This window comes from Labrus mixtus, chromosome 20 (assembly GCF_963584025.1).
Source record: "Labrus mixtus chromosome 20, fLabMix1.1, whole genome shotgun sequence".
Lineage (NCBI taxonomy): Eukaryota > Metazoa > Chordata > Actinopteri > Labriformes > Labridae > Labrus > Labrus mixtus.
The window spans coordinates 17,675,546-17,701,865 of record NC_083631.1 but is presented as its reverse complement, the minus strand read 5'-3'; the positions used below and the strand labels follow the sequence as shown (position 1 = coordinate 17,701,865).

The 26,320-nt window shown below is 41.6% G+C and overlaps 3 protein-coding genes across 4 annotated transcripts; 2 read left to right on the top strand and 1 right to left on the bottom strand.

Annotated features, from left to right (window-relative positions):
• Nucleotides 1-1,600: 1,600 nt before the first annotated feature.
• Nucleotides 1,601-10,629, top strand: LOC132954435 (nuclear body protein SP140-like). The gene is made up of 16 exons (XM_061026987.1): nt 1,601-2,087; nt 2,981-3,155; nt 3,746-3,979; nt 4,055-4,174; nt 5,158-5,291; nt 5,882-5,926; nt 6,027-6,063; nt 6,184-6,258; nt 6,604-6,720; nt 6,987-7,126; nt 8,090-8,158; nt 8,293-8,423; nt 8,795-8,912; nt 9,003-9,077; nt 9,315-9,458; nt 9,544-10,629. Exons 1-16 carry the CDS (start codon nt 1,944-1,946, stop codon nt 9,640-9,642), a joined length of 1,857 nt encoding a protein of 618 aa, XP_060882970.1. The 5' UTR covers nt 1,601-1,943; the 3' UTR covers nt 9,643-10,629.
• Nucleotides 10,630-11,672: 1,043 nt separating this feature from the next.
• Nucleotides 11,673-15,243, top strand: si:ch1073-357b18.4 (uncharacterized protein LOC797129 homolog). Of its 2 annotated transcripts, none has more exons than XM_061026994.1 (4): nt 11,673-12,076; nt 12,340-12,408; nt 12,761-13,026; nt 14,117-15,243. In XM_061026994.1, the coding sequence occupies exons 1-4, from the start codon at nt 11,851-11,853 to the stop codon at nt 14,981-14,983; spliced, it is 1,428 nt and encodes a 475-aa protein (XP_060882977.1). In that variant the 5' UTR covers nt 11,673-11,850; the 3' UTR covers nt 14,984-15,243. The 2 variants fall into 2 exon arrangements, with proteins under 2 accessions (XP_060882977.1, XP_060882976.1); XM_061026993.1 differs by having other exon boundaries at nt 12,734-13,026.
• A 2,337-nt stretch (nt 15,244-17,580) lies between these two features.
• LOC132954450 (GTPase IMAP family member 7-like) lies at nt 17,581-21,310 on the bottom strand. The gene is made up of 3 exons (XM_061027002.1): nt 21,116-21,310; nt 18,162-20,259; nt 17,581-17,664 (listed from the first exon to the last, which is right to left on the bottom strand). Exons 1-2 carry the CDS (start codon nt 21,165-21,167, stop codon nt 19,361-19,363), a joined length of 951 nt encoding a protein of 316 aa, XP_060882985.1. The 5' UTR covers nt 21,168-21,310; the 3' UTR covers nt 17,581-17,664; nt 18,162-19,360.
• Between the last annotated feature and the right edge of the window lie 5,010 nt (nt 21,311-26,320).

Sequence of the window (26,320 nt, the reverse complement as noted above, 5' to 3'; positions counted from 1 at the left end):
GAAGAAAAGGCAACAAATCATATCAGTTAAAATTATAAAAAAGATATGTAGTAATTTAGTACTATCAACAAAAAAAATATGTATAATGACAGTGTTCTCAAATATCACTATATTACAATACAACGGTTTTTTTACATATTAAATCAACAAATTACAGAAAACACATTTTAACTTTTTTGAGCTCAACCAGCAGTTTGATAAAACATTCAACAGTTCAAAAATGAAACATACCTGCAACAACATGGGACACACACAACCACAGGTGTTCAAAAATAATGCCAAGTTGTTCAGGTGTCTGTTCCCGCTCGAAGTTCACTCCTAACGGCCATTAGCAACTGGCTTAAATGCTACTGGTTCATACGAATTAAATCAACAAGTCGTCACAAAGTGGTAAAACTACAGAAACTACAGGCATTTCATTTGATATTAAATAAAAACAATAAACGCTGATACATTTTCACACATAACATGAAACATAGACTATGATTTAACTCAGTTAACGTCCGAGCAAATAGAGCCGCAAATTACCTAAAGCATCAGATCCGTTTTTGGCAGATCGCATTTAGTACAACTGAACGTCCGGTGTGAATTTTCAAAATAAAATACAAAAAGTAAAACCATGCAGTTGTTCGTTCCAAGAGGAATTTAACAATGAATAATTATTTACACTGTATGTTATGGATCGAGAAAACTTAAAGGAGGACCCAGATGCAGAATTAACAAAAAATAATTTATTTTAACAAAAAGCCAAAGGCAAACAAAACTCACTAATTCAAAATGTGCAACAAAAAGCCAAAAGGGGGAAAACAAGGAGCCACGAGGAAACACTGGAAATTCTGACATAGACAAAGAAACTACACTCTACTTAGGACATACAATGAACTGACACAGAAGGGAAGAAACACAGAGACTAATAAATAGACACAGGGGTAATCAAACACAGGTGAGACTAATGACACAGGTGAAGACAACGAGGGCAATCACACTGGAGGGAAACACACAGAGGAATGAATGAACACAAGACAAGAAACACTGAGGACAACTACAAAATAAATACATGAAACACTGAAGACACTGAAAAATTAAGAAACACTAGAACATAGAGGGAAACACCAAAGAATGAGATCTAAAAGATAAATCCATCTAACTGTGAAAAACAAACCTAAACAGAACAAATCATGACACTGTAGGCCTGTAGATTTCTTACGTTTAGGCTACCTGGAAATCCTCTCATAAAAATTGCACTGCTTTGCCAGCAGTGAAAGAAGGTGTGCTTTTTTTGTTAAGCCTTGCTGGGAATCACTGCCCACCCCTGGCAACGTCCTATGTGCGTAATTATTAATCATGGTGATTTCATCCCAATAAACATCAAGAAATACAAAAATAATAAGGTATACACATCAAAAAGTTTTTTAAAAAACCAACTATATATCAAAGAAGGAAAAAAAACAATAAAGTCTACACATTATAGAAGTCTGGAGATGGAAAGATGGAAAGGATTTTACAGATAACTCTGTGGTGTTTGCCGCCCCCTGCTGACACTGTCAAGAACTGCGTCGAGCCAATTTTACTTTCACTTTCCAAACGTCACGGTGGGTGACAGAAGGGAGGAACTGAGAAAACATTTTGTGCGGAAGATGTGGTCGAGTGAGATTAGATTTACAGAATATGCTACCCACTATTTGTTTTGATTTCAGACGCAGTACGGTAAAACCTTAATTATTGTACTTTTACTTTATAACTTAATACTTAACAGAACTGTTGATGCGGAATGAATGAATAATTGCACTATAGGCCTACATCGGCGGGGTTATATAACACCATTTTCAATGCATTACTTGGAATGCCACAAAAAGTAAGCATTGAAGTAGTTTGAAACTTTCTGTAACAGGTTTTTTTTTGTGTGTGTGAATTAAAGGAGAAAGGTAGTGGGCGACACAACAATGGACCCGCTGGATTTCCTGAAGTCAGAGGAACTGCTGCAGGTTTTTCACTGTCACAAAACAGAAATGTCCTGCTATGAGAGTCCGACCATCTTCATAAACCAGCTCAGGGATCATAACCTGATCCCGGAAGACAGCTACAAGGTAAGGCACTGAAGTAGAAACATTGAACATTTGTCACTTCCTTTCACAGGCCCCCCCCCCCCCTCTCTGATTGAAATGCGCGCTGAGTGAAAAGCGGGAACAGCAAGACTGGTCAGCAGTTTACAGGCCTCAGAGATTTGTTAACAGGCCATGTGCAAATGTTACCCACCGTAACCCACTATATTGAACAGCTGAATGATTGTTTGAACCAAAATGAGTCAAAATGACCACCAGTTTTCATCTTCTTCAACAATTAAACTGATTAAACTGTACAGGGCTGGATAAACCCCCTAAAGGGCCCCAGGGCAGACATTATATGTTGACCCCCTCTGTCTCCACCGGCTGAATTTTGTGAATAGCCTGAACTATTGAGTCATCATTTTTTTTAGTTTTAACCACTTTTTTTTCACTGTTGTCTTCTCCTTCTCCCACAATAAACACACAGACGGATTGACATGATTACAGTTAGTCCAACAGGATCTGTGATTAGATCTGTGTCCCTAACAACTGCCTGCTCTTCATAGTACCGCTTTGTTTTGTTCTTAGCAATGGTCTGCTTCTCTAGAGGGATTGGACAGTGTCTGTGTGTAATTGGCTAATCAGAATCAAGTATTTATCACAGCCATGTAATTATTTGAGATATTTATCCCCATAATAGATGACAAAGTGAACTTGGAATTACACAATAGTTTTCCTTTTTTGTACTTTTTCAAAGAGCAAAGGCCATGGGGAATCCTTAGGTTACATTAACATCTTGTAAAATATCGGGGGGGGGGGGGGGGGGGGGGGGATACTAGTTACACTTGATTAAAGTAATCAAAAAATGGATTGTGAAATTGACATCGGATCATTTTCTTTACTCTCATCATCTTTCTACTTTTGTGTGCGTGCAGAAGTTCACTCGCATGAAGAGCAAAGATAGAATAAAACAAGCGTTCTATGCTCTTCTCAACTCGTTGGAGAAAAATCAATCCCAGCACATTGAAGTCTTCTGGAGGTGTGTCTTCAAGGAGACCATCATGAACCAGTATCCTCACCTTCGATTACTTCGCAACAGCCTCCTGGACGGTAAGAAACTGTTGTTTTGTGCTCATAAGTTGCTTAACCCCTGACATCTTAATAGAAACAAACTGATGTGTAAAAGTCACTTTGTCAAAGGAAAACATGCATAAAGAATCTTCTTCACAGCGCTTTATATTAGTCAGTCTGTTTGGGAAACGTTCTCACATTTAGGGCGCACTCCCGCTATGCAAAGTTATCCCGTAGCATGCTTAAGCACGATTGCACCCCCTCCCCATTCCCCACACTGTTCCGGGACTAACTGGGCCCGAGCACGGTTACCTCTTGTACACAAGGTCGTAATACAACACATGAATCACTTTATGTATCGAACTGGACTTTATGGTGTGAAGCGTGCTTAGGCTCAGTACGGATTGCTTAGTGTGAGTGCGCCCTCAGATACCATACTCAGATCAAACTGCAGAAATCTAATGCCCACTCCCATCAAAGTTATCCTACAGCACCTTTTTGAATCCTTCAACCCCCCCACCCCCACCCGGCAGACTTTGTGAACTTCAGAGACTTTGAGAATTTTGTTTTCATTTGTGTCTGTTCGGACTTGATATTTCTAATATCCATCAACAACAATTCACCTGCAGGATCCTTCCGTGATTACACACAACTGCCTGAGAAAATCGAAAAGGAAGAGTCAGCCGAAGGGAAAAGGAAGGAAATGTCAGAAGACGAGGAGGAAGAGGAGACCCAAGCAAATTCGGTAAAAAAGAAGAAGAAACGGAAACGAAAGATTGTGCTTGACGAGGAAGAGGAGCCGTCTGTTTCATCATGTAAGCTAACCCCAATTCAGAGGAAGAAGTCCAAGAAAGTACTCTTCTGTAAGTCACCTCTCTGTAAAACTGACCGTATAATACTTCCAAGTTTGAATTTGAATTGAGTTTTTTATTTTACAGCTTCTCCCCTGAAGAGGGGAGAGAAAGGCAAGATTTGGACGTGGCCCCTCTATAAGTTTCAGATACCTGTGACCTGTGGAAAGAAGGAGGGGATGCTGAACAGAGACAGACTGGCGAAAGGTCAGTCGACTGTAGAGTATCTAACGGAGAAAGAGAAACACTATTTCTGTAATTTTATCTAAAGAGAAGAACAGAAACACTGTGCATCATGTAAAGAATGGATCTTAAATCAGATTTGATCGCTTGGAATTATTGTATTCACCTGATCTGGACATGAATAAGAACATCCATAGACTGCATTAATTCAAAACAGTGCTGCCAGGCTTATAACACATGACAAGAGAAGGCACCATATTTAACCGGTACTTGAATCCCTTCAGTGGCTACCCGTGAGTTTTAGAAGGATTTGAGTTGTAACGCTCGTTTCCAAAGGCCAGGATTCAGCCTACCTCTGTGATCTGCTTAGTCCCTGACCACTGCCTGAGATCTCCAAGCAGGGCCCTCCTAAAGGCCTGTTTCCACTAACCAGTCCGGTTCGCATTCATTGGTGTTTTCACTGTCAAAAGTCGGGAATGGAATAACCGATCCCTACATCCTATTTTTTGCTACCCTTCTGTTAGGGTGCCAGTGCATCAGTCACAGTATATAACATCCTGCTGCGTTCTCACATCAGCTCACTCGGACTCGCTGCGGAAAAAATACCAGGGGTCTGGCAGAAGAAACTCCGGGTGAAGTCCCAGGGAAAAATACGGCTGTTTGCGCGCACACATGCTCTTTTTCAGGAGTTTTCTGCAAATTTGAAAACCCTAAGAAATTCCTTTTAAAAATCTCATCATACGACTCACTTTTATCATCAGGCTCTTACGTAACCGCTGACTTTGTTTTACTTTTACAACATCTTATTATTGATATAAAGTGTCTTTAATGATGTTTGGGGTCTTAAATCTGTGTGTTTTATTTACTTCTTGTTTGATTATCTGTCTGTTTGTGTGTTTTCCTGTAAAGCATTAATGCATTTAATTGTAATTATTATTGAGGAAACAAATGTGACATTGACCGTCCCAGTGGATGCTGTTGACATCGACACCTTCCTGTTGTCACAGGGGAGAAGTGCATTGCAGTCGGCAGAGAGTGGTTCACCCCCCCTCAGTTTGAGAGCTTTGCAGGGAAGGAGCACTGTAGGAGCTGGAAGACGAGCATTCGATGTGAGAACGTATGCCTCGGAAAACTTATAAAGGTTTGTAAAGATTGTTTTTCTTTTACTGAAGTGGAATAAGATTGTTGGGCCCTTTGAAATGAGTTTACCGTAAAACTTCAATTAATAGCCCAACCTTTGATTTAAGTCAGACTCTGAAGTGACCCTGCCTTTATTCAGTACAAGCGTCAATATGAGACGGGCCTGTTAGTATTTTCAAACAAAACTTGTGCACAGCAAAGACGGGAAAGAATTTAAAACTGTAAATTTACACCGGACAGAATAATTCAATGTGTACAAAACGAGGCTATTGATAAAACAAATTCAATTACTAATCACTAATTGGATCTTTCTTTGTAAGACCGCCCATCAGTGTGAGGGGAGAGAGAGAGGGACCCTCTTGTGTACTCTGTCAACCTTTATTTCCATCTCTTAAACAAGCACAAATTCGTCTTTATTTTTTGTAAGTTGCTGTTATCATTTGATCCAAAACTTTATCAACACTTAATGCAAAGTGGCCTCTAACTGAGATTTGCGTGCAGAAACACCAGGCTAGTAAAAGAGACTGAGCCTTAAATTGCGATGGGCCTTTATTTGAAGCTTTACGATATTTGATTTTGTTTTTCCTGCAGGAAGGTCACCTGAAATCAGCGGGCTTTATAGTCAGGAGTAAAACGGTATGCCCCAAAATAAATCAAAAACACACATATACAGTCAGACTTTGTTTTGTTTTCGGTGATTTTGATCTACTCTGTGCTCTTGTTTTTATGTCTGTAGGCCAAGAGGTTGCTATTTCCATCTGATTTAATCACAGGTTTGTTCAATCAATAAGTGTGTCTTTATATCTATCAAAATCGACTTCTCTTTCTATCTCTTCGTGTCGTTATCCATACAACATAATTTTACAATTGCTTATCACCTCCTCCTTTCTTAGTGTGTGAAGGAGAAGATGAGGAGGAAGATGAGGAGGAAGAGCAGGGTTCTTCAAGTCGAAAAGCAAATGTCTCAGGTGCTGTTTTCTACAAAGGGGGAGCTGGGGATGAAGTAGATTATGTTATTATAACAGAAATGAATAGGTTTGTATCCTAACACAGCATCAACACAAAGTCAATGTCTAACTGTCTACTACTATTATTTTAGTTATTATTATTTATATTTTAAAGATTTATTTTAGGGCTTTTTGCCTTTATTTGATAGGACAGTGGATAGTGTAGGTAATCGGGAGAGAGCGGGAAAGGAGCCACAGGTCGGACTTGAACCCGGGCTGCCCGCTTGGAGGACTATAGCCTTCATACATCGGACGTCACCTAACTGCTAGGCCATCTGCGCCCCCATTTTTATGTGTCTTTTACAGATGAGGAAGAGCAGGAGGTGGAACAAGCTGAGCAGCATCCTGACGTTAGCAAGAAGGTGTTCAACGTTACATGTGGGACTAAAGCTGCCACCTTACATGTAAAACGATTTGCATCAGGTAACTCCATCAGGTTTTGTCAGATAATCTGGATACAAACCTTCGACTACTTGTTCCCTTTTTGAAGTTATGAACAGAAATGTGGATGCAATTCTTTATCTGTCCAATGTGTAAATAATTATGCTTTCATTTTCTTTTAATTCAGTTGTAATAGTTAAAGTTGTCTCTGACCTGAACACGTCTGTGGTGCAGCCCATTAAATGTCAGTAAAATTAACTTTGTATAAGCCATCTAGGCGCAGCTTCTGAACATGTTCTCTCCGCCAGGGGATTGTGGGAAAAGTATTCGGACTGAGACAAGCTGGATGACCCCGTTGGAGTTTGTTACATGGGCATCACATCAGACAGATCCCTTGTGGAGGAGAGACATCATGTGGGAGGGAAACCCGCTCAGTGTCCTCACAGAGGTAATGGGGGTCTGGGAGGTGTGTCATCAAAGTCTAGTCCAATCTGAAATCCCTACTTAGAAGCGACATTCTTTTTAAATCTAGGGATGTTCCTAGCGACTAATTTCCCTACAGTAATCTAAATTCACACAAGCTGACTAGTGTAAAGGTAAGAAAACACGCACAGTAAGTAAATTCCGCCACCGCAGGGGGCTCTCAATCAAAATATTAACAAAAGATGATGTCATGGCTGAATCTCTCTGCTCAGAGCAGACTTGGCCCACGTGGGGTCTTACAGTGTGGACTCAACAGAGTGCAGCTGACGGACTCAGAGCGGAGAGGGAGCAAGGAGGAGCAGTAGATGAAAACAGACACTTTTTTCGGACTTTAGCTATTGTGAACGTACAAAAGTAGGTACATAGATTAAATATACGAACCCCAAAAAGGGCATAATATGGGCTCTTTAAATTACTGAGGGGTATCTTGAGCACTGTTAGCATCAACCGGCCTTCAGTCCTCCATGCAAGTTAACTTCCACATGTCTGTGCTGACTGGTTGCCTGTTGCTCTATTCAATTGGTTATATGCCAGTTTACCTGCACTGCTGCTATGAGATGTCATCTGTCCATTGTGCTGGGCAGTAAAAACAGGAAAAGCAGGCCCGTTAATCAGAGCTAAAGCTCCATCCAGTGACTGCGTTACAGCTTAGACACAACATTTTACTCATTAATTACATTCACACACTCATTAATTTAATAGATTTGTAATTCTGGTGCTGACTAGTGAGGGTGACAACGTTTGATTATTTAGTCAACTTGCCATGAACATCTCTAGTAAAAAACAGCCCACAGAACCTAAAGTCAACCCTTTTGAAAAGCTCTCACTTCTTCAAAAGCAGTGTCAGAGAGAGGGACAGTGTTTATCAAATCTAAAACAACCTTACTTTGAAACAAAGTGAAAGAAACTGTTATTTTCTGTTTTTCAGGAAAGAATCTTGCAAATGCACTCAAGGAATTGTTCCTGCGAACTGTGCATACCAGGGTTAAAAGACTGGGTAAGTTCCCGGTTCAGCTTCAAGCTGCACTTTTGCCTGCTACATCCACTTTTGTTCTGCATGAATAAACCGATTTCCATTGCAGCAATATTGATGTGTAGTAAACAGAGTTGCTGTGGTGTTTGACCTTGCAGGAGAATCAGAAGAACGATGACGAGTGTTTCATCTGTAAAAGAGAAGAAGGAGAAGAGTTGGTGGTGTGTGATATATGCCCTCTCTCTTTCCATCAGAAATGTCACCTCCCTCCTGTCGACATCATTTTAGGGTGAGCTTAAGGCTTAAAAATAGAAGACACTTAAAAGAGAAGTTTATCATTGATTGATTGACCGGCATATGTGCCGTGGCATATGCTGGTCTGGTCCACTCATGTGCCGCGGCATATGTCGCATTTGAGTGGCACATGCCGTGGCATATGAGTGGCATATGCCAGTCTGGTCCACTCCTGTGCTGAGGCATATGCCGCATATGAGTGGCATATGCCGTTCTGGTCCACTCGTGCTGTGTCAGGCCGGCACATGAGTAGCATATGCGGCACATGAGTGGCAAATGCCACGGCATATGAGTGGCCTATGCTGTTTTGAAACACACTGATAAATGTTTGACTTTACAAGCCTGTGTGTTTCTGACTGTGAGCAGGGATAAAAGCCGCTGGATGTGTACCTTCTGTGAATTCAGAACAGCTCAGAAGTGGATGTTCGGGGAAGAAATGGAAAGGGAAGCAGCAATGTCCGGACAGATATCACAACACATGATGGTAGGCATAATCTATGACTCTTTCTATCTGTTACACTGTATCTCATATCTATTTTTGCCGTCATTTCTTTTTTCCTCCTGCCATCAACAGAGGTGCCAGTACCTTCTCCTGTATCTGCTCAGTGCTGATAAGGAACAACATTTTGCTACAAATCCAAGCCTCTATGTAAGTCTTCTATATTTTCTGTTACCATACTCCTTTTGATGATTTTCCTATTCAACAGAGACAATGTTAATTTGATGTATATCAAATAAGAAGTACTAATAACCTGGAGACTGGTGGGATTACACTTTCTTCAGTTTTTTGTTAATTGAAGTCTGAAATTGATGCAAACTTAATATGAAGCTGAGGGTTTTATGAGTCTTTAGTTTTTTTTTTTATGTTTTTGCTTTGCACCCACAGTTGAAAGACTACTCCACCATCATTCAAATGCCCATGTGGACTGGAAAAGTGACTGACAAACTCCAGAACAACCTCTACCAAACTGTTGGCGAGTTTGCGTCTGACGTTCAGCTCATATTTGCCAACAGTGCTTTTTACAACCAAGTAAGCAAACGCGCTAACAACATATCAATATCAAAGATGTCATTTTTTAGTAAACAGTGACAGGTACTGTTATGTTCTCTTGCAGGGGAATGATGGATTCCTAACCATGAGCAACAAACTGAAGGAGTTATTTGACAGTGAACTCATGAAGGTGTTCAACATACGTGAAGAGAGTGATGACTGATGAACGGTGTTTAGTTCTCACACTCAGGTACTGGGAGAAAAATAGATCATTATTGTGGGTTACAGCCTTGATGTATTTTTTGTTTTTTAATTAAATCTCAATTTACAAAGAGATAAGTCACAGGCCTTTAACTGAAATGGTTTTGGACTAAAATAAGAATTTTTAAGACCTTAAGACCTGGCATAAACTTTGTTGCACGCAAGGCAGGAGCCCTGACTATGGGGCGCACTGACACTTGTCCCACACCGTGCTTAAGCACAATTCCCCCCCCTCCCCATTCCCCCGCTGGCCTGCACACACACTGCTCCAGGACTAACCAGGCTTAAGCACGGTTATCTCTTGTACATAACATCACAATAACACATGCAGAAGTGTGCTTAGTTTACGAGACAGGCGGACTGTAAATAAATAAAAGGGACGCACGGTCAAGTCCCCAAGTCATCACAGTTACACACTCAAATATGAGCCGACACTAAAGATATTAAGCTTTAAGAAAATGAAAGGTCTGGTTAGACCTTAAAATCAAGACGATAATTTATGATTGGATAGTTATTCATAATGATTGAATTTAAATATAAACCATCATGCAGCTTTTGCTTTTCAGATATAAGATTTGTGAGGAAAATAAACTTCCTTTGTCAAAAAAACAAAACAGTATAATCATGCAAATATGAATGTGGAGTCAGTATATTCATCTTTCCTGTTACCTTAGGTAATATTTGACAATCTCAAATGCATCTTTCATTTAAAGCATGAAAACTTTTTTACAATGAGGAAAAACTTTTTATGGTACATGATGTGTTTGCCTATTTTCATTTGTTTCTTCCTATGTTCTGTTTTATTACTGTTATTTCCATGTTTTCTAATAATTGTTAAAAATTCTTGACACTTGACAAAACAAGACGTGTTCACAAGACTTTGGCAGTATTTCTTTTAATGTTGTGTGTGGAAAAATAAAGTTGTGACCTGTCTGAACCTGAAAGGAAAGCACTTGTGTGGCTGATCTTTGTCATTTTTGGGAGCTGTGTTGCAGGTTGTTTTTTTTAGGAGTGAAACCATATAAATGCAACACAAAGTAACGATCACAATTCTAATAACATTCACCACAATAATCATTCAGGGATTGTCGCAATACTTAAACTACGAGCAAACAAGACGTTGGTACTGCTTGAGTTAAATATAACATTTTAAACACTTTCTACTAAAAGAAAGATTAACCCAGCTAGCTAGTAGCTGCCTGCCACGCACATGACACAAGTTACCCAATGATATGAATTTACATTTAGCAGAGAGAACTCCCATGATTCCCCTCCAGCCTCAATGTCGTCTTTTGTTCTTGTGTTGATTGAGGAATCTACTTACTGTGCCTTTAATATAATGTCCTTATTAAGTTAACATACATTGCTGGTGTTAGCCCCCCCTTGTTTCATAAAAAAAGTTTTAAAAAACCCATAAAAGCTGATTAGCTTTTAAAAACAACAACACAACCGTATTTTGTTGATTGATCCAGTCTGACACTTGTAGTACCGGTAAGACACATCCAGCTGGATGATGCTAGTTTATAGGCTACGGTTGGCTAGTTATTTGCAAGCTATGCCTGATTAATTATTTGATTCAGATCAGGTGAGTGTTTTAAAGTTCTGAGCTTTTACACACAGATAATAAATCAATTGATGGTGTGATTATCACAAATTCTAATTAAATCATGTCAAATATTTTAGTTATCAAAATGTAGCTGAGCCAGGTTGATGCCTCTTGATGTTAATATTTTAAACATTTTTCATATTTAATTACTGGCTGAAGGGGGCTTTGCCTTAGGGGCTGCTCTCCCCCCCCCCCTCACCGCCGCCATTGTGAATGCGTGCGATCAGCTGACGTCAGCGTTGCCAGCAGCAAACCTGTACTGCAAGCTGCGCAGCCGCCATGCGCATCCGTCGGCTGTTGGGGGGACAGCGCAGCCATTTCTCTGCCCCTCATACAAACCATACAAGGTGGTTGTGGGGGGTGTGGGGGGGGGGGGGGGAAGCTATTCCAGCACACACTTGACCCGACGTGCGGGAGTTATGAGTCCTGCAGCAAAACACCGAGGTCGAACTCTGCATCGCCGCATGAAATCCTTTATCACAAAACTTTCTCCCAATTCAACGCCTGCGCAGACACGCAGACCTCCCCTCGGCTCGGCTCGTGTTTTGTCTGTCTGAGTGAGCAATGGAGGGGAATCCGACGGGAGACAGCGGCGATGTCGCGGCGACGCATGTGAAGATCGAAGCTGTCGACGAGAACACATCTGCGCTGGTTCTGGGCAGCCAGGAGTCGCCTGCGCCCTGTGGAAGTACCGCATGCAGAGGAGGAGTGGGAGGAGTGGATCAGACTGCAGAGGAGCTGGCTGACACAGAGCTGCTTGCAGCCGCGACAACTACTCCTGTTCTGCTGTGTGAGTGCAGACAAGAGCTCTCTAATAATAATGTTTCACATGGTGCACGTCTCCTTTGACCTTTATTAGTGCAACACTGTATTGTTTGGTAGTGTTATATGTATTTATCCGATTGTGTGTTATGATTTGCTCATACTACCCCTGGATCAAACATTTTTGGTACATTCTACTTATTTTATCATCAGTCTTATACCATGTAGAACACTTCATAACCAATAAAAATCTGTCTCAATCTCTTTTCTGTTTTCTGTTCGCACCATTAGACCCCGTGGGTACAGACCGCTTCTTCACCACAGCAGGGGACGGGAAAACGTACTTGAAGATAGCTCCAGGTAGGCGCATCTAAGTTAAGAGAATTAACAGATTGATTTTCTTGTTGTTGAAGACTTCTGAATAACCGTGCAGTAAAAAAAGCAAGTTAAAAAAGAGATCTTTGCCCATGATATGGTCAAACTTGAAGGGGAAAAGCTCAGCAGATTATATTTTTTCGGGACTCTGTGGATGAGATAAAATGGGCTCTTGTAGGGGTCGGCTGATACAAGACACTTCCGGGCCCTTAAAATGAATTTCAATGTATATTAATTTAATGTGTAATAGTAATAGTCAGTATTTGAAGTGACACCAACAGATGTTTTTAAACCCAATGTCGTCTCTCAGCTTCAGCAATGCCTCCTGTTCCTTCAGAAAAGACGCTCCCCACGGGCTCAGATTTCTCGTCCAAAGCGGTCTTGTGTCTGATCGAGGCCGTCGGCCGCCGCTGGGGCCTGTACGAAACCAGGGAGCGCTCTCAGCTCTTCCAAAGCGTCCAGGAGGAGATGGCCTCCAAGGGGCACGTGCTCCCCGTGGAAAAGATTCGACGCAAGTGGAACAACCTCATCGTCACGTACAAGAGGGTGAAGGACCGCAGCCGGGAGACGGGCCACGCTAAGACATCCTGGGAGTTCTTTGATGTAAGTCTGATCATGGGAGTCTTTCCACACTTTCCAAACGGTTGGATTCAATTGCACATATCGTCCGACCGATATCCGATACGTGAATGACTTCAATATCGAATTAGATACTGATTTAAAGATCGAATCGGTCCCATCTGTACTATCAAGGCTGGATGCTCGTCAAAACAGTGTGTAAAGCATCAGTCTGTTGTGAAGACATAACAAGCCTTATAATGTTGTCTTTAACCAATCAGACTCAAGTATTCAAAAAAGCTGTGTGATAAACTATAGGTAGTGGTTTGACTATAATTCCAGTCCAAAGTATTCTCGTCATCATGTTTTATTGTAGCAGGTAGAATTAGCAATGTTGTGTAATATGGCCCAGTACAGGAAGCCCAGTCTTTAAAGGTCCCATATTCTTCTTTTTCTGGTTTTATATGCCCTTTAGTGTGTTTTCCAAGTGTCCTGTGCATGTTTAGGCACATCTATGCGCAAAAATTCAAAGTCCGCGGAAACGCGGCTTCTCCTACGTCCTCCTGTTAGCTGTAGCATTAGCCGCATGTAACGCTCGGTTCTAGCCCCCCTCGAAAAAAATGTGTCAGTCCGACGTCATTGTCAGTGTGAGATCACTGATCTAAGTCCATTGGCTCGTTGTGGCAAGCCCTGCAGCTCATGTTGAAATTTCCGAGACGCGTGCTGAGCAACTGACCAATAACGACAGAGCGGATCGGCAGACCAATCAGAGCAGACTTGGCCCACGTGGGGTCTAACAGTGTGGGCTCAACAGAGTGCAGCTGACGGACTCAGAGCGTAGAGGGAGCAAGGAGGAGCAGTACATGAAAACAGACACTTTTTTTGGACTTTAGCTATTGTGAACGTACAAAAGTAGGAACATAGATTAAATATACGAACCCCAAAAAGGGCGTAATATGGGCTCTTTAACCAATTAACAGCTGCAGCATATGGAGCCTTTTGTATCAATGCTCTGCCCTCTCGTGTGAATGGCTGTGTCCTCGGTGCTCAGATATCAGCCTGTGATTTCCTGACTGTGGTGCCAAAAATAACTTGGATATATTGTTTTCTTTCTCTGTCTCTTTGTGTCGCCTAGCTGATGGATGCCACGCTCTGTGACACGGTCGGCACTCAGATCAACAGCAAGAGACACAAAGGCGGAAACGCTGCCTCCGCCCTACCTGCTCCCTTAGCGAAGATAGCGGCAAAGCCCAAGTTTCCAGCGCCCGCCACCACCATCCGCCCTAACGGGGACTTTGCTTCCGCTGAGGGTGTTGACTTGGCGGGTCAGGGAGCGATCAGCAGTCAAATGATCAGTAGCACCGCTGCTGTTTCTTCAATGACCATAGCCACCATTAGCCCAACACAAGCTCCCGACCTCAAGCCCCTGATTGTCCTCAACAGCGACATTGTCACCACAAGTGCTCACCCAGCATCCATTGTGCCATCTCCGCCTTTCATCTCTGCACCTTGCTTTACAGAGACAGCTTCTACTTCCCCTTCCCTTGGCTTGACCAGTAACACAGACCTCCACTCATCACACTACACATGCCGTAAAACTCATCCTTTCCCGTCGGGTGTCATCCCCTTTCGCCTTAGCAATGCGCCAATCAGCAACAACCAGAATCTCCTCGGCCTCGCCTCCTCTTTTCCCCCTAGTGTTCCGTCTTCTCTTTCCACCTTATCTGCAGCACCGTTGTCAGGCTCAGAAGGACAGTACCAGAAAGGAGACCAGGAGCAATCCGGCACCACCGGGGTCCAGGAGATCCTGAAGCGACAGGAGGAGCAGTCCTACCTGGACCGGGTGGCTCGGCGCAGAGTGGAAGCCAGAGAGAAGAGACGTGAGAGACGGGAGGTGCGGATGGCGGAGTCGCTCGGTCGGATAGCGACGGCCCTCGAGTTGCTCTCCTCGAAACAGGACACGGTCATCGCCCTGCTTCAAAGACTGGCTGATCGAAAGTGATTGAGGATGTAAAGCTAGAGAGAAGGGGCTCGTCTAACTGGAGATCATGACTTCTTTATTCCCTGCCTTGTAGTGCACCAGCCTGAAAAACGTTTTTTGTCGTCATGAACTCAATGCAAATAATCGTGATTATAATCATATGAACTGTTCACTTCTGTAAACCTCAATGACTGGGCTGTTTTTATGACAAGCTTTACAATTGAGTGCATTACTTTGTAAGACTAATGAAATCAATAAAAACATTCTTCTTCAACCTTCAATTTCTCAGGTTTTGTCTGACTGGTTTAGAAAGCAATGAGGGCTGAGTTACATGACATCACCATCCTCATTCACGCACGGCCTGCTCCGGCCCCTCCTCAGCGGACCAAACATTTGGATGATGACCACTTGATTTGTGTGAGAAAGACTACTGTAAACTTGTATAACATTCAGCTGAACTCGATTATTTTTACAGACCAATGACTGCAGATTAAACCCAACATTTAATGAAGGTGAGGGGGCGGCAATAGCTCGGTGTGTTGGAACCTCAGATCAGAACCGGAGGGTCACCAGATCAAGTCCTGGTACGGACCAAAATATGTAAGTTGGTCTGGCAGCTAGAGGTGCCAAGGCACTTCCCGAGTACTGCCACTAGATGGAGCTTTTAAACAGCTGAAGTTTTTATACCCCTGGACTGGTACAAGGAAATGCAAACACATTAATAAATAGTTTCTATTGACTTTTATAGTTCACCAACGTATCAGAGGTTGACCAAATGTCAGATTTCTATATGTGGTTTAACTTCAGTACAGGAGGTCAACCACCAAGTTAGAAATCTTTTGACACAGTAAGATACAGTATTTCTTTATTCATACTTTAAATTACATTATTTGGAATCGTAGGCCAATTTTTAAAGAACATTATTCAAGCCCTTCAAACTTGTGAAACCTTAAACTGTAGAGCAATGAGTCATCTATTTGTTCCAAACCCCCATAAAACAGTTTTATATACTTTCTTTCATGTATAGCAGGAATGTTTCAATTCATTTTAATTCTGTTTCCCCCTGCTGGTCATTTGAGATCATTTAATTGTTGCTCTTTATTTTTCACTGTATTTTCTGATTGGTCATTTTAAGTCATGTGACTCAGTTATGAGACTCTAGTTAGGAGGGGCTTCATTTATTTTCCATGTGGACAAGCCAGCTTTTTCTTTCCTTCCTGTCTGTGTGCCTTGGAAAGCATCCCTTGTAAGTTAATTCGCAAGAACAGATCTTTATATTTATACATACAAACTATTTGATATATTTGATGCATTTTGTATAGTTTAACGACAGATCATTTACAAGCTAAAAATGCTAATGTTTAAGATAGCATCCTTTAATTTGTGCTTGTTTTATTTTGTATTTTTCAGTTTTACAATGACAGAAGCTTCATGAGTATGACGACAACAGTAAAGCGTTTGAATTTACTCCAGCCTCTCATTTCTCTGGAAGTGTGTAAGCTATCTGTCAGTTTGCACTTTGTTTATCTTTATTCAAGAAGAGTAATGCTCATATACAGTCAGGTAATAACAATACCACAATGTAAATCAAGTAAAAGGCAGATTAAATAACTAAATAACATACAGCAGTCTACATAAAGAAAAGTACAAATGAAAGACAGTAATATACGGAATATAAAGTAAAATAAACCAATAAAGACACATTTAAATAGTGAAATCATTATTTAAATAGAGGGGGAAAGGTTTTATAATAATGCAGACATTTGTTTTATTTTCTGTTGTTAATTAAAAGTAGCGATCGTTTGTTTTTGATTTGGAGGCGGACGTGACGATTTACGTTTAATTTCGCACAGCATTGTGGGTGGTAAAATACAATTCATTTCCTGAAAGCACGCATCCGATCCATACTGCATGAAACCCGGAAGTTAGTATCCATACTGAAATGTTCAGTATACTGAGGTGGACCCAAAAAATGCCTACTGAATGACCACGAAAGTTCAGTATACTGAAACCCCATACTGAAAAGTACGCACTGCCTACTGAACTGTGGCTATTCAGAAACGGCATACTACATCTTTTTGGGCAACGGTAAATATGGAAGTAGGTTACTACTCGTCCTGATTGGTCAGCTGTCAGAAAGGCACTTGACGTCACCCAGCGCTTTTCTGAAAAGTTGAAATAATTCAACTGAAAAAGCGCTTTTTAAAAAAAGGCGTCCACTTTTTAAAAAGGCGTCATGTTTTTCCATTTTCCATAGGCTTGTATGTAAAAAAGAGGCTGGCAAATGAAAAAAGAAGTCAACTGTGAACAGGTGTGGTCCCAAACTCTAGGGCCAAACTTTGCCTCGATCAGCGTCTGGGTATCTCGATCCTCCTGGGTCATCCGTCCTACAGGGACTACAAGCACGAAGGCGTGAGGTCCTGGCTCCTGGAGTTTGACACGCTTGAGAATCTCTCGCATTATTTCCTCCTTACGATCTAGCTCAAAAAAGCCGGGTGTGTCAATAACAGAGACAAGAACGTCCTCAACTTTCCCATTCTCATCCACAGGCACGTCCTTGACAGTCCCGTCCCCCTTCTCACAGTGTGGAGTGACTCTCACCACCCTCATGTCTGATTTAAACTCATGTCTCCCGAGGATGGTGTTCCCACTTGAGCTCTTGCCGGCTCCACTCTTCCCAAGAAGCACGATCCTTAGAGGCTCTGTGAATTCAAAAGATAGGAAACATTTTACTTAACAAAATGATCTTTCTCTCTTTATTGATGTTCTTAACCTTGACCACCATTGTTCTCATTCCTCATATGTGCTGCTATGACTTCCATTTTGTCAACAAGATCATCAATGGTGTCATATCGCCTCTTTAAAAACCAATGGGGAGCATCACTGAGACTACGTTCATGTTTAATACAGTCTAAGGGACAAACACACGGTTGGAGGTTTTACAAAATGTTTAACAAAGCAATGATTTATAATTCAACCATCACAAGTTGCGCAAGTTGCACCATGAGCAAAGTTATCAGCATATCAGATGTTAAAAAATAGATTAATCTAGGGGTGCTGGTGGCGCAGTGGTTAGTGCGCGCGCCCCATGTATTGAGGCTGTCGTGGGGGCAAAAGCTTTTCCACTTGAAGCATCTAAAATCAGAGAGACTAACTCAGAGATTTAGACAGTAAGTTAACACTTCTTTTCCATCATTACCTTTCTTCTGATCTTCTTGGCCTGCAACAGGTAGGGTTTCGGCGTCCATGGCAGACATAGATCGAGCTGTTGTGTCACCAAGCAGTCTACTAAATACACAGTGCAACGTCGGGGTTGAAACAGTTCGCGACCGAGTTTGACAGACGTTTCTGTCTGCTGATCAGTCCCCTCCCTGGTGTCCTTTTTTGCTGGATTTGGAACAAATAGATGACTCATTGCTCTACAGTTTAAGATTTCACAAGTTTGAAGGGCTTGAATAATGTTCTTTAAAAATTGGCCTACGATTCCAAATAATGTAATTTAAAGTATGAATAAAGAAATACTGTATCTTACTGTGTCAAAAGATTTCTAACTTGGTGGTCGACCTCCTGTACTGAAGTTAAACCACATTTAGAAATCTGACATTTGGTCAACCTCTGATACGTTGGTGAACTATAAAAGTCAATAGAAACTATTTATTAATGTGTTTGCATTTCCTTGTACCAGTCCAGGGGTATAAAAACTTCAGCTGTTTAAAAGCTCCATCTAGTGGCAGTACTCGGGAAGTGCCTTGGCACCTCCAGCTACCAGACCAACTTACATATTTTGGTCCGTACCAGGACTTGATCTGGTGACCCTCCGGTTCTGATCTGAGGTTCCAACACACCGAGCTATTGCCGCCCCCTCACCTTCATTAAATGTTGGCTTTAATCTGCAGTCATTGGTCTGTGAAAATAATCGAGTTCAGCTGAATGTTATACAAGTTTACAGTAGTCTTTCTCACACAAATCAAGTGGTCATCATCCAAATGTTTGGTCCACTGAGGAGGGGCCGGAGCAGGCCGTGCGTGAATGAGGATGGTGATGTCATGTAACTCAGCCCTCATTGCTTTCTAAACCAGTCAGCCAAAACCTGAGAAATTGAAGGTTGAAGAAGAATGTTTTTATTGATTTCATTAGTCTTACAAAGTAATGCACTCAATTGTAAAGCTTGTCATAAAAACAGCCCAGTCATTGAGGTTTACAGAAGTGAACAGTTCATATGATTTTAATCACGATTATTTGTATTGAGTTCATGATGACAAAAAACATTTTTCAGGCTGGTGCATTTCTTGCATTAATGTTGTTGAAGATCTGTTCTAGACTTCAGTAATACATGGCATGACTGATTACTAACGGTGCGTTGATATCTCAACTATAATTTTTTCTTGGAAAGCCAAACTAATGGCCACATTTTTGGTGCTTGAAAGCCAAACCACTCAGAAGTAACACCAGGATGATGGAGCTCAAAATGATCCTTATGTTTGACTTCATCATGGTCTCCTTCTCTGCAGCCAGCCTTGAATTGTCCTCTTCTTTCCTCCACAGCTCCCTCTTCTTCATCTCCAGCTCTTTGTCCTTGTGATCCTCCTCCAGCTCTCTCTCCTTGATCCTGATCTCATCATCTCTCTCCGCCAGGATGGCCTCCTGTCTCTTCCTGATCTTCCTCTCTTCTTCAGGATAAAGGTCGTTGTGGTAATGCCCCCCTCCATTCAGGGCTACCATGGTCTGGATCTTTTCTATGAGTCTTGTCACCTGGGTCTGCTCCTCGGGTTTCTTGTTGTTGAAGACGTGGAAGCCGCCGCTGCACTTGCGTATGAAGTTTCGGAGGTTTTGGTCGCTCTCTGCAACAACGTCTTTTATTGTTTTCCCCTCCAAGCGATCTCCATGGGTGAACAGCACGATGGTGTAGTCCCAAACTCTAGGGCCAAACATTGCTTCGATCATAGCCTGGGTGTTTTGATCCTCCTGGGTCATCCGTCCTACAGGGACAACAAGCACGAAGGCGTGAGGTCCTGGCTCCTGGAGTTTGACACACTTCAGAATCTTTCGCACAATTTCTTCCCTCTTGCTGTCTTTTTCAAACAGGCCAGGGGTGTCAATGATCGCGACAGGAACATCCTTAACTGTCCCAGCCTCATCCACAAGCACGTCCTTGACAATCCCTTCCCCCTTCTCACAGTGTGGAGTGACTCTCACCACCCTCATGTCTGATTTGAACTCATGTCTCCCGAGGATGGTGTTCCCACTGCAGCTCTTGCCAACCCCGCCTTTCCCAAAAAGCATGATCCTCAAAGGCTCTGTGAAACCAACAGATAGGAAACAATTCAAGCGTGAGACTTTTCTCATTTCATATGCCTGCATTTTCTTAAACACCAACACAATCATTTCTACAAAGAACTTAAACCTACTCTGAGTTATGGTAAAAAAAAAAAGTGTGACTGGAGTTCAAAATATTCTGACAGCAATATCTATACAACCATGAACATTAATTCACAAAAAACTTGGAGAGGAATTGTCTGTATTTCTTGTTTTTAGACTCTTGATAGCTGAAACTAAAACAATCTGTCTCTAGTTTGTGTTAAATTCTATGAAAAACTACCACATTGAATCGACTCTCAGATGGCTGCTCACAGAGCTATAACTCGTTTGCGGCTAGGACATGCTGTACCCTGACTGGTCTGTCGGCAGTGAAGGGTTAAAGTTTTAGTATTATCTTTGACTTGGTTTGCCTTCACAGTGGCCCCAGACTGAGTGTGCACGAAAAACAACAGATAGCCTATAAAACAAATCTAAGATACAATAAGTGCTTTTCCTCTGTGCGCTGCCTCTCAGCACCTTTTAAGGCTTTGTGTTAGCACTTATCGTTGTCTCCTCCTCTCTAGATCCTTGCTTGATTTGTAGTGCTACTAACTCTCAGATGTCGATGATTTTGACAAAATCATCTGCTTAAAGAATTGTAGAAAAACAAAAACTCATGTAAAACCACTTTCTGCTTCCCTCATTTCCTTTATAAGACAAGCCTGCAGCAGCTCATAAAAGTGAAAGCTTTTAAAACATTGTTGAGTTTGATTTAAAGAATTTGATATTTTTAATCAGCTCAAAAGAGAGAGACTGACTCGAACACTTGCATTAACACTTCTTGTCCATTCTTACCTTGTTTTGGATCCTCCTCTTGCTCTGCATCGGTCATGCTTCCAGAGTTCATGGCAAACACAGATCTATTGTGTTACGCAAGCCAAAAACTTCCACGTCTTTATGACAGTAGTGTTTGAAGCAGTTTATGAGAAAAGGTTCTAGTTAGACTCGTTTGTTCTGATTAGTCCCCTCCCAGCTTCTGTAAAGTAAAAAACAAAGGGAAGGACTAGTGCTCAATAGTTTCAGTTGTCGTAGGAAATTAACCCAAAGGCTGTGAAAGCAGAGATAGTGAAGTTCTAAAACGTCTTCATAAAAAAAAAGACAAAGCTTCAATGACAAGGGAGAGGCTGTCTTATCCAAACATTAAAAAGTACAAAACCATCGAGGTCCAGAAAAAGAAAAAAGAGAAGTAAGAAAACAGGACACATGGTAATGCTCACCAAACCTCAAAGAGATAACTGGCCCTGATTTGAGACTGTAAATAGCTCCGACATCATCACCTGCCATTGGGATCTCAGTCCACCCACATGTGTCAAAGGTCAGACTTTAAAGATGGCTGCTCCAGACAGAAAGTTAAAGCATGCACTCTGTACAGAACTACTTTACAGTTTTTTAAAGCTAGCAACTATCAACAACTTAAATAATACAGTATAAGAAGATATTACAATATATAAAATAGAATTTAAAAATCTAAAATATATATGTATATTTTTTTAAAAACACGAAATGTTAAAAAGGTGCAATGTGGGAGCTGTGCAGTGGACTATAAGAAAAAATCTTACAGTAGGTAAAGGTTAGATAAATCTAAAGTCAAGGTTTATCTATGAACTTATAGAATATAGTCAACAGGGTGGAGATAAATGCCGTCATGTCTGTCCCTCTCTGTCCCTCACAGTCCAGCAGTGTCCTGATCCAGGAGAGGTGGTCAACGGAGCGCGCTCAGTGCGCCCTGAGGCTGGTTTTGCCGTCGGTACGGTCGTTCGTTTCTCTTGTAACCAAGGTTACCAACCGGAGGGTCCAAGCCAGATCTCCTGCCACGGACGAGACACTGGTAAAAGTTACCATCATGTCATAATTATTATAACATGTTGTGACTGTTTTTAATCCGGGAGCAGAACCAGAACATGTCTCAAGAAGTCTCTTCACTGTCAGATTAGCAGCGTTGTATTTCTCTCTCACAGGTGTTCTGCTGTTCCCTGTCTTCAGTCATAGATCAGCGTTAACAGACTTTCGTCTCTCTCACAGTGGCTTACGAGGAGTTTCTGGATGACCACAAATTAGAAGGTGATTTATTTTTCTCCCCTTCTGTTTGTGACGTCACTAAAGTCATTAAAAGTTTGTTACGCCGAGTGTTTGAAACGACTTCATGTGGCACCATCTAGTGGTGGTTTGTTGAATTACACTGAGATAAATCTGCATGTTTTGTGTATTTTTATTTTTTTTACACTGGATCAAGTAGACCTGCTTTGACAACCTGCTGCATCGTAAACTTTCACATACTTGCAACGGCGCTGAGACATCATGGTGCGGGTGGTTGCGGACTCGGTCTACTTACTTTTCTTCTAAACTTTCCGACATCGTTGTAGCGCCTCCGTTGTTGTCATTTCCGTTCTCATCACCATACAGCTCTACACTGTTCCTTGTGGTTATATGCATATTCCATTTCGGGGATACATAGCGTTACTTTCAGAGGACAACCAACGCTCCAAACCACCGCAGGAAACACACATATACTCAGAGCTTAAAGCCGTTTTTTATACCTCTGGTCATACGTGATTAAAGCCGCTCTTCTGGAAGTCTCTTTCTCACACACACTCCTACAGTCCCATCACAGTCGAGTCCGATTTCAACAACCCTCTTTACGAGGCGGGGGTGAGTAGAAAACAAACCCTTCAGACCTTAGACTCATTTCTATCAGGGTTCATGTGGATCATGTGTAGTCTTAAAAAGTCTTGAATTAACTATTTGAGTGAGAGGTCTTAAAGGATCAATCAGTGAGATGTGTAGTAAGTGAAATGATAAAGTGACCTCACTATATGGTCAGACATTAAGGAAACATGTTGAAGTGCTGGTTGCTATGACAACAATGCAGCAGCCAGTATGTCCTCCTTCTAACTTTAGATTCTGGTCCTGAATGCTCTGGATTTGTTTGGACCAGAGAAGTTAGGCGGTTTTAAGGCACCCCCCCCCCCCCCCCCCCCCCCCCCACACGGCCGTTTTGGACGCCCCTCGGTTTGCCAGATATGAGAGCAGTTATCAGGTGAAACCAACAGGTGTTGCAGCGATGGAACTGGTTCAGATAGAAGTGATTGTACCCGACCTAAAAAGCCTCTGCATGTTTCTAATAAGCTCCACGAGCAGAAACGTGCTCAAACTAGGATCAATATTGGAGATGCTTTTGAAAAATGGAGAGAGGTTAGAACGCAGAAAGGTTTACAGACCCATGCAGAGCTGGCTAAACCCCTCCCCCAGGTGGGTGACACTCCCACAGCTAGGTGTTTGTTCTGCCCTCTGAGTCTGCCTTCTCACCGTAAACAATAGCACCGAGACACCCGAGCCCTTCCAGAGAGGGGGCGTGGTCAGACACAGCTCATTTACATATTTAAAGGTACAGACACAGAAACAGCCTGTTCTGAGCAGGGCTGAAATAGAGTGGTTTATAGGCATGATCAAATACAGGATCAGAGAGGATTTAGAACAACAAACTTCACACACATGTTTTGATGATCTCCGAGACTTATTTACACTGAAGAGGAGGAGGAGGATATGTCACCTTTAAGATGAAGAAAAAAACTGGGAATGGTTGCAAGATATGAAAACTTTTAAAAGTAGGATAATGAGAATCAGGAACGATTAGTCTCCATAAAGTACAATCCAAAAATTAGATTAGATTGACTGAATGTTTTCTTCATGCATATATTTTACATTTTAAAGCTGCTTGCTGTGATGCATTAAGTATTTATTTATACTTGATTGTGGAGGCGGTGAATTTCGGGTCATTCGCTGTGCCAAATGAAGGATCCTGGAGACTGTTGCTTTGTAGAATTACTTCTTCTCTTCTCATCAGTAGCATTTCTGTGCTTCATATATGAATACACTCTTTGGAAGGCAGTGTACTTAAATGCTGAACTGGAAATAAAGTCTCTGTTGAATGGTGTTACATGTGTACAGATGTGTTTTCTTTCCTTCACATAACACAGTTTTATTTATTTGCTTAATCAGGGGACATTGTGCAACAACGTTGAAAAAAAGAAAAATGAAAAGATGGCTGCACTCAGATTTAGCGAGTCGCTTATTTCCATCAGTACTGACAATAATATTAATAACTTTATTAACATAGCACCTTTAGAGACTAAACAATAAAAACAACTGAGGGATTATTAAGCAGTATAAAATGTTTCTGTTATTTACTGAAAAGTTCACAGTGTCAATTACTTTAAACCATTGACTGAAGTGTAATATAATGGACTAAAATAATTTATTCAAAATAGATTAATCTATTTGGTTTGGTACGAATCAAACTCTACGTAGTCGTTTCTGAATTCGTTTTGGATATTTTATTTTGAAAGTATTTCCCGTTTACTGCCACATTAGCGCCAGCTGAGTTGTTGTTGCTACAGTACACTACTGTGACCACTAGAGGGCAGCAACGACTCGTGAATTTACACCATGATGAACTTTTTTTTTTAATTGCGTTGAGCAAATTTCAAAACATGTACAAGAAAATAATCAAAAATGAGTAATGATGCTCCTTTTAATGTCGACGAATTACAGTAAAAATGACTTGATTATTGTTTAATATTAGTTACATATGCCCCACGGGAACTTCAGCAGCAGTGACATCACGTATCAGCTGGGCACCACCGTCACCTTCGCCTGCTCCCCGGGCTTCATCATGGAACAAGGCTCGGAACACCATTGAGTGTATTGACCCGAGCAATCCCCATGACAGCGAGCCCGTGTGCAGAGGTACGTGCCAAACGCTCTCATTCCTCGATCTGTCCTTCGTTGTGCCTGAGCTTCATTTTGTTGATTTGACTGATTTGCGCTCACTGAGATATATTTTAGTTAATGTAAACATAAGCACATAGGAGAGGAATGAATCCATCAAACATCTCTGCAGATTGTCTAAATTGTGCAACAACAAAAAAGGAAACATTGCCAATGTGTTCATGCAAATTCGACGGTGTGTAGGAGTTGGTTTGCAATTTGTGAAATTTCAAGAAATAACCAAATATTGGGTCCTTGATTTTGTATAAGGAGAGTCTGTGAGATCTAAATCTGCTCTCCAGAAATAGAGGTGTTAAGATAAATAAAGCAAGAGATGTTTCTCTGTGTGAAGTGATCTCAACAGGTTGGTGTAAAAAAATGAATAAATCATGGATTCATTTATCAGCTCTAACAGCTGTGTCTTTTTTTGAGTCTTGTTTTTAAGTGTGGCTGCTTCACTTTCACCTTTCTTTTTACAGATTAAAGAAAATGTTTTTTTATGAAGTCATTTTCCCTGAACATCACGTCTCTCTTCTGTCAGAGCCGCCTGACGTCTTCATCCGCTCTCCTTGATCACTCCTCTCTCTCTTCATTTATTTCTCTCTCTGCATCAATAATTCATTCTCCTCCACTGACTCGTCTTTTTCCCCATCTCTGTTTTTTTTAAATTTATTTCATCACCCTTCTCATCGTGGTCTCCTTCAGCTCACTTCCTCTCCTCTCCTCTCTTCTGTAAGCTCTGTGCGGAGGAGAGCTGACCGAGCCCGCGGGTACCATCCTGTCTCCTGATTGGCCCCAGAGCTACTCCAAAGGACTGGACCGCGTGTGGCAGATCCATGGCAACGAGGAGAAACGCATCGAGCTGGATGTCCAGATGTGAGGATTGTAAATTGTCTTATTTTAACACACAAAGACGCTCTGCAAACAATCGTTACTGAGGTTGTCAAAATGCTCCACGCTTCACTTCTTTATATACAATCTGTTATTTTAATGATAATATCAAAGAGTCTTTTTCATGAGAGAGGAGCTGAGGAGAGGAATGAATCCATCAAACACTGAAGGCAAACTCCTGCACACGGAAATGTTGCCAACGTGTTTGTGCAATTCAAACAGGGTGCAGAAGGTCGTCTGCAAATTCTCATCTTTGAAGACAATAAATGAGGGAGACCTTATTGAAGAAGGGAAGCAACCGAAGTCCACCCCAGAAGAACCGACAAATGCAGATGTTGTTGA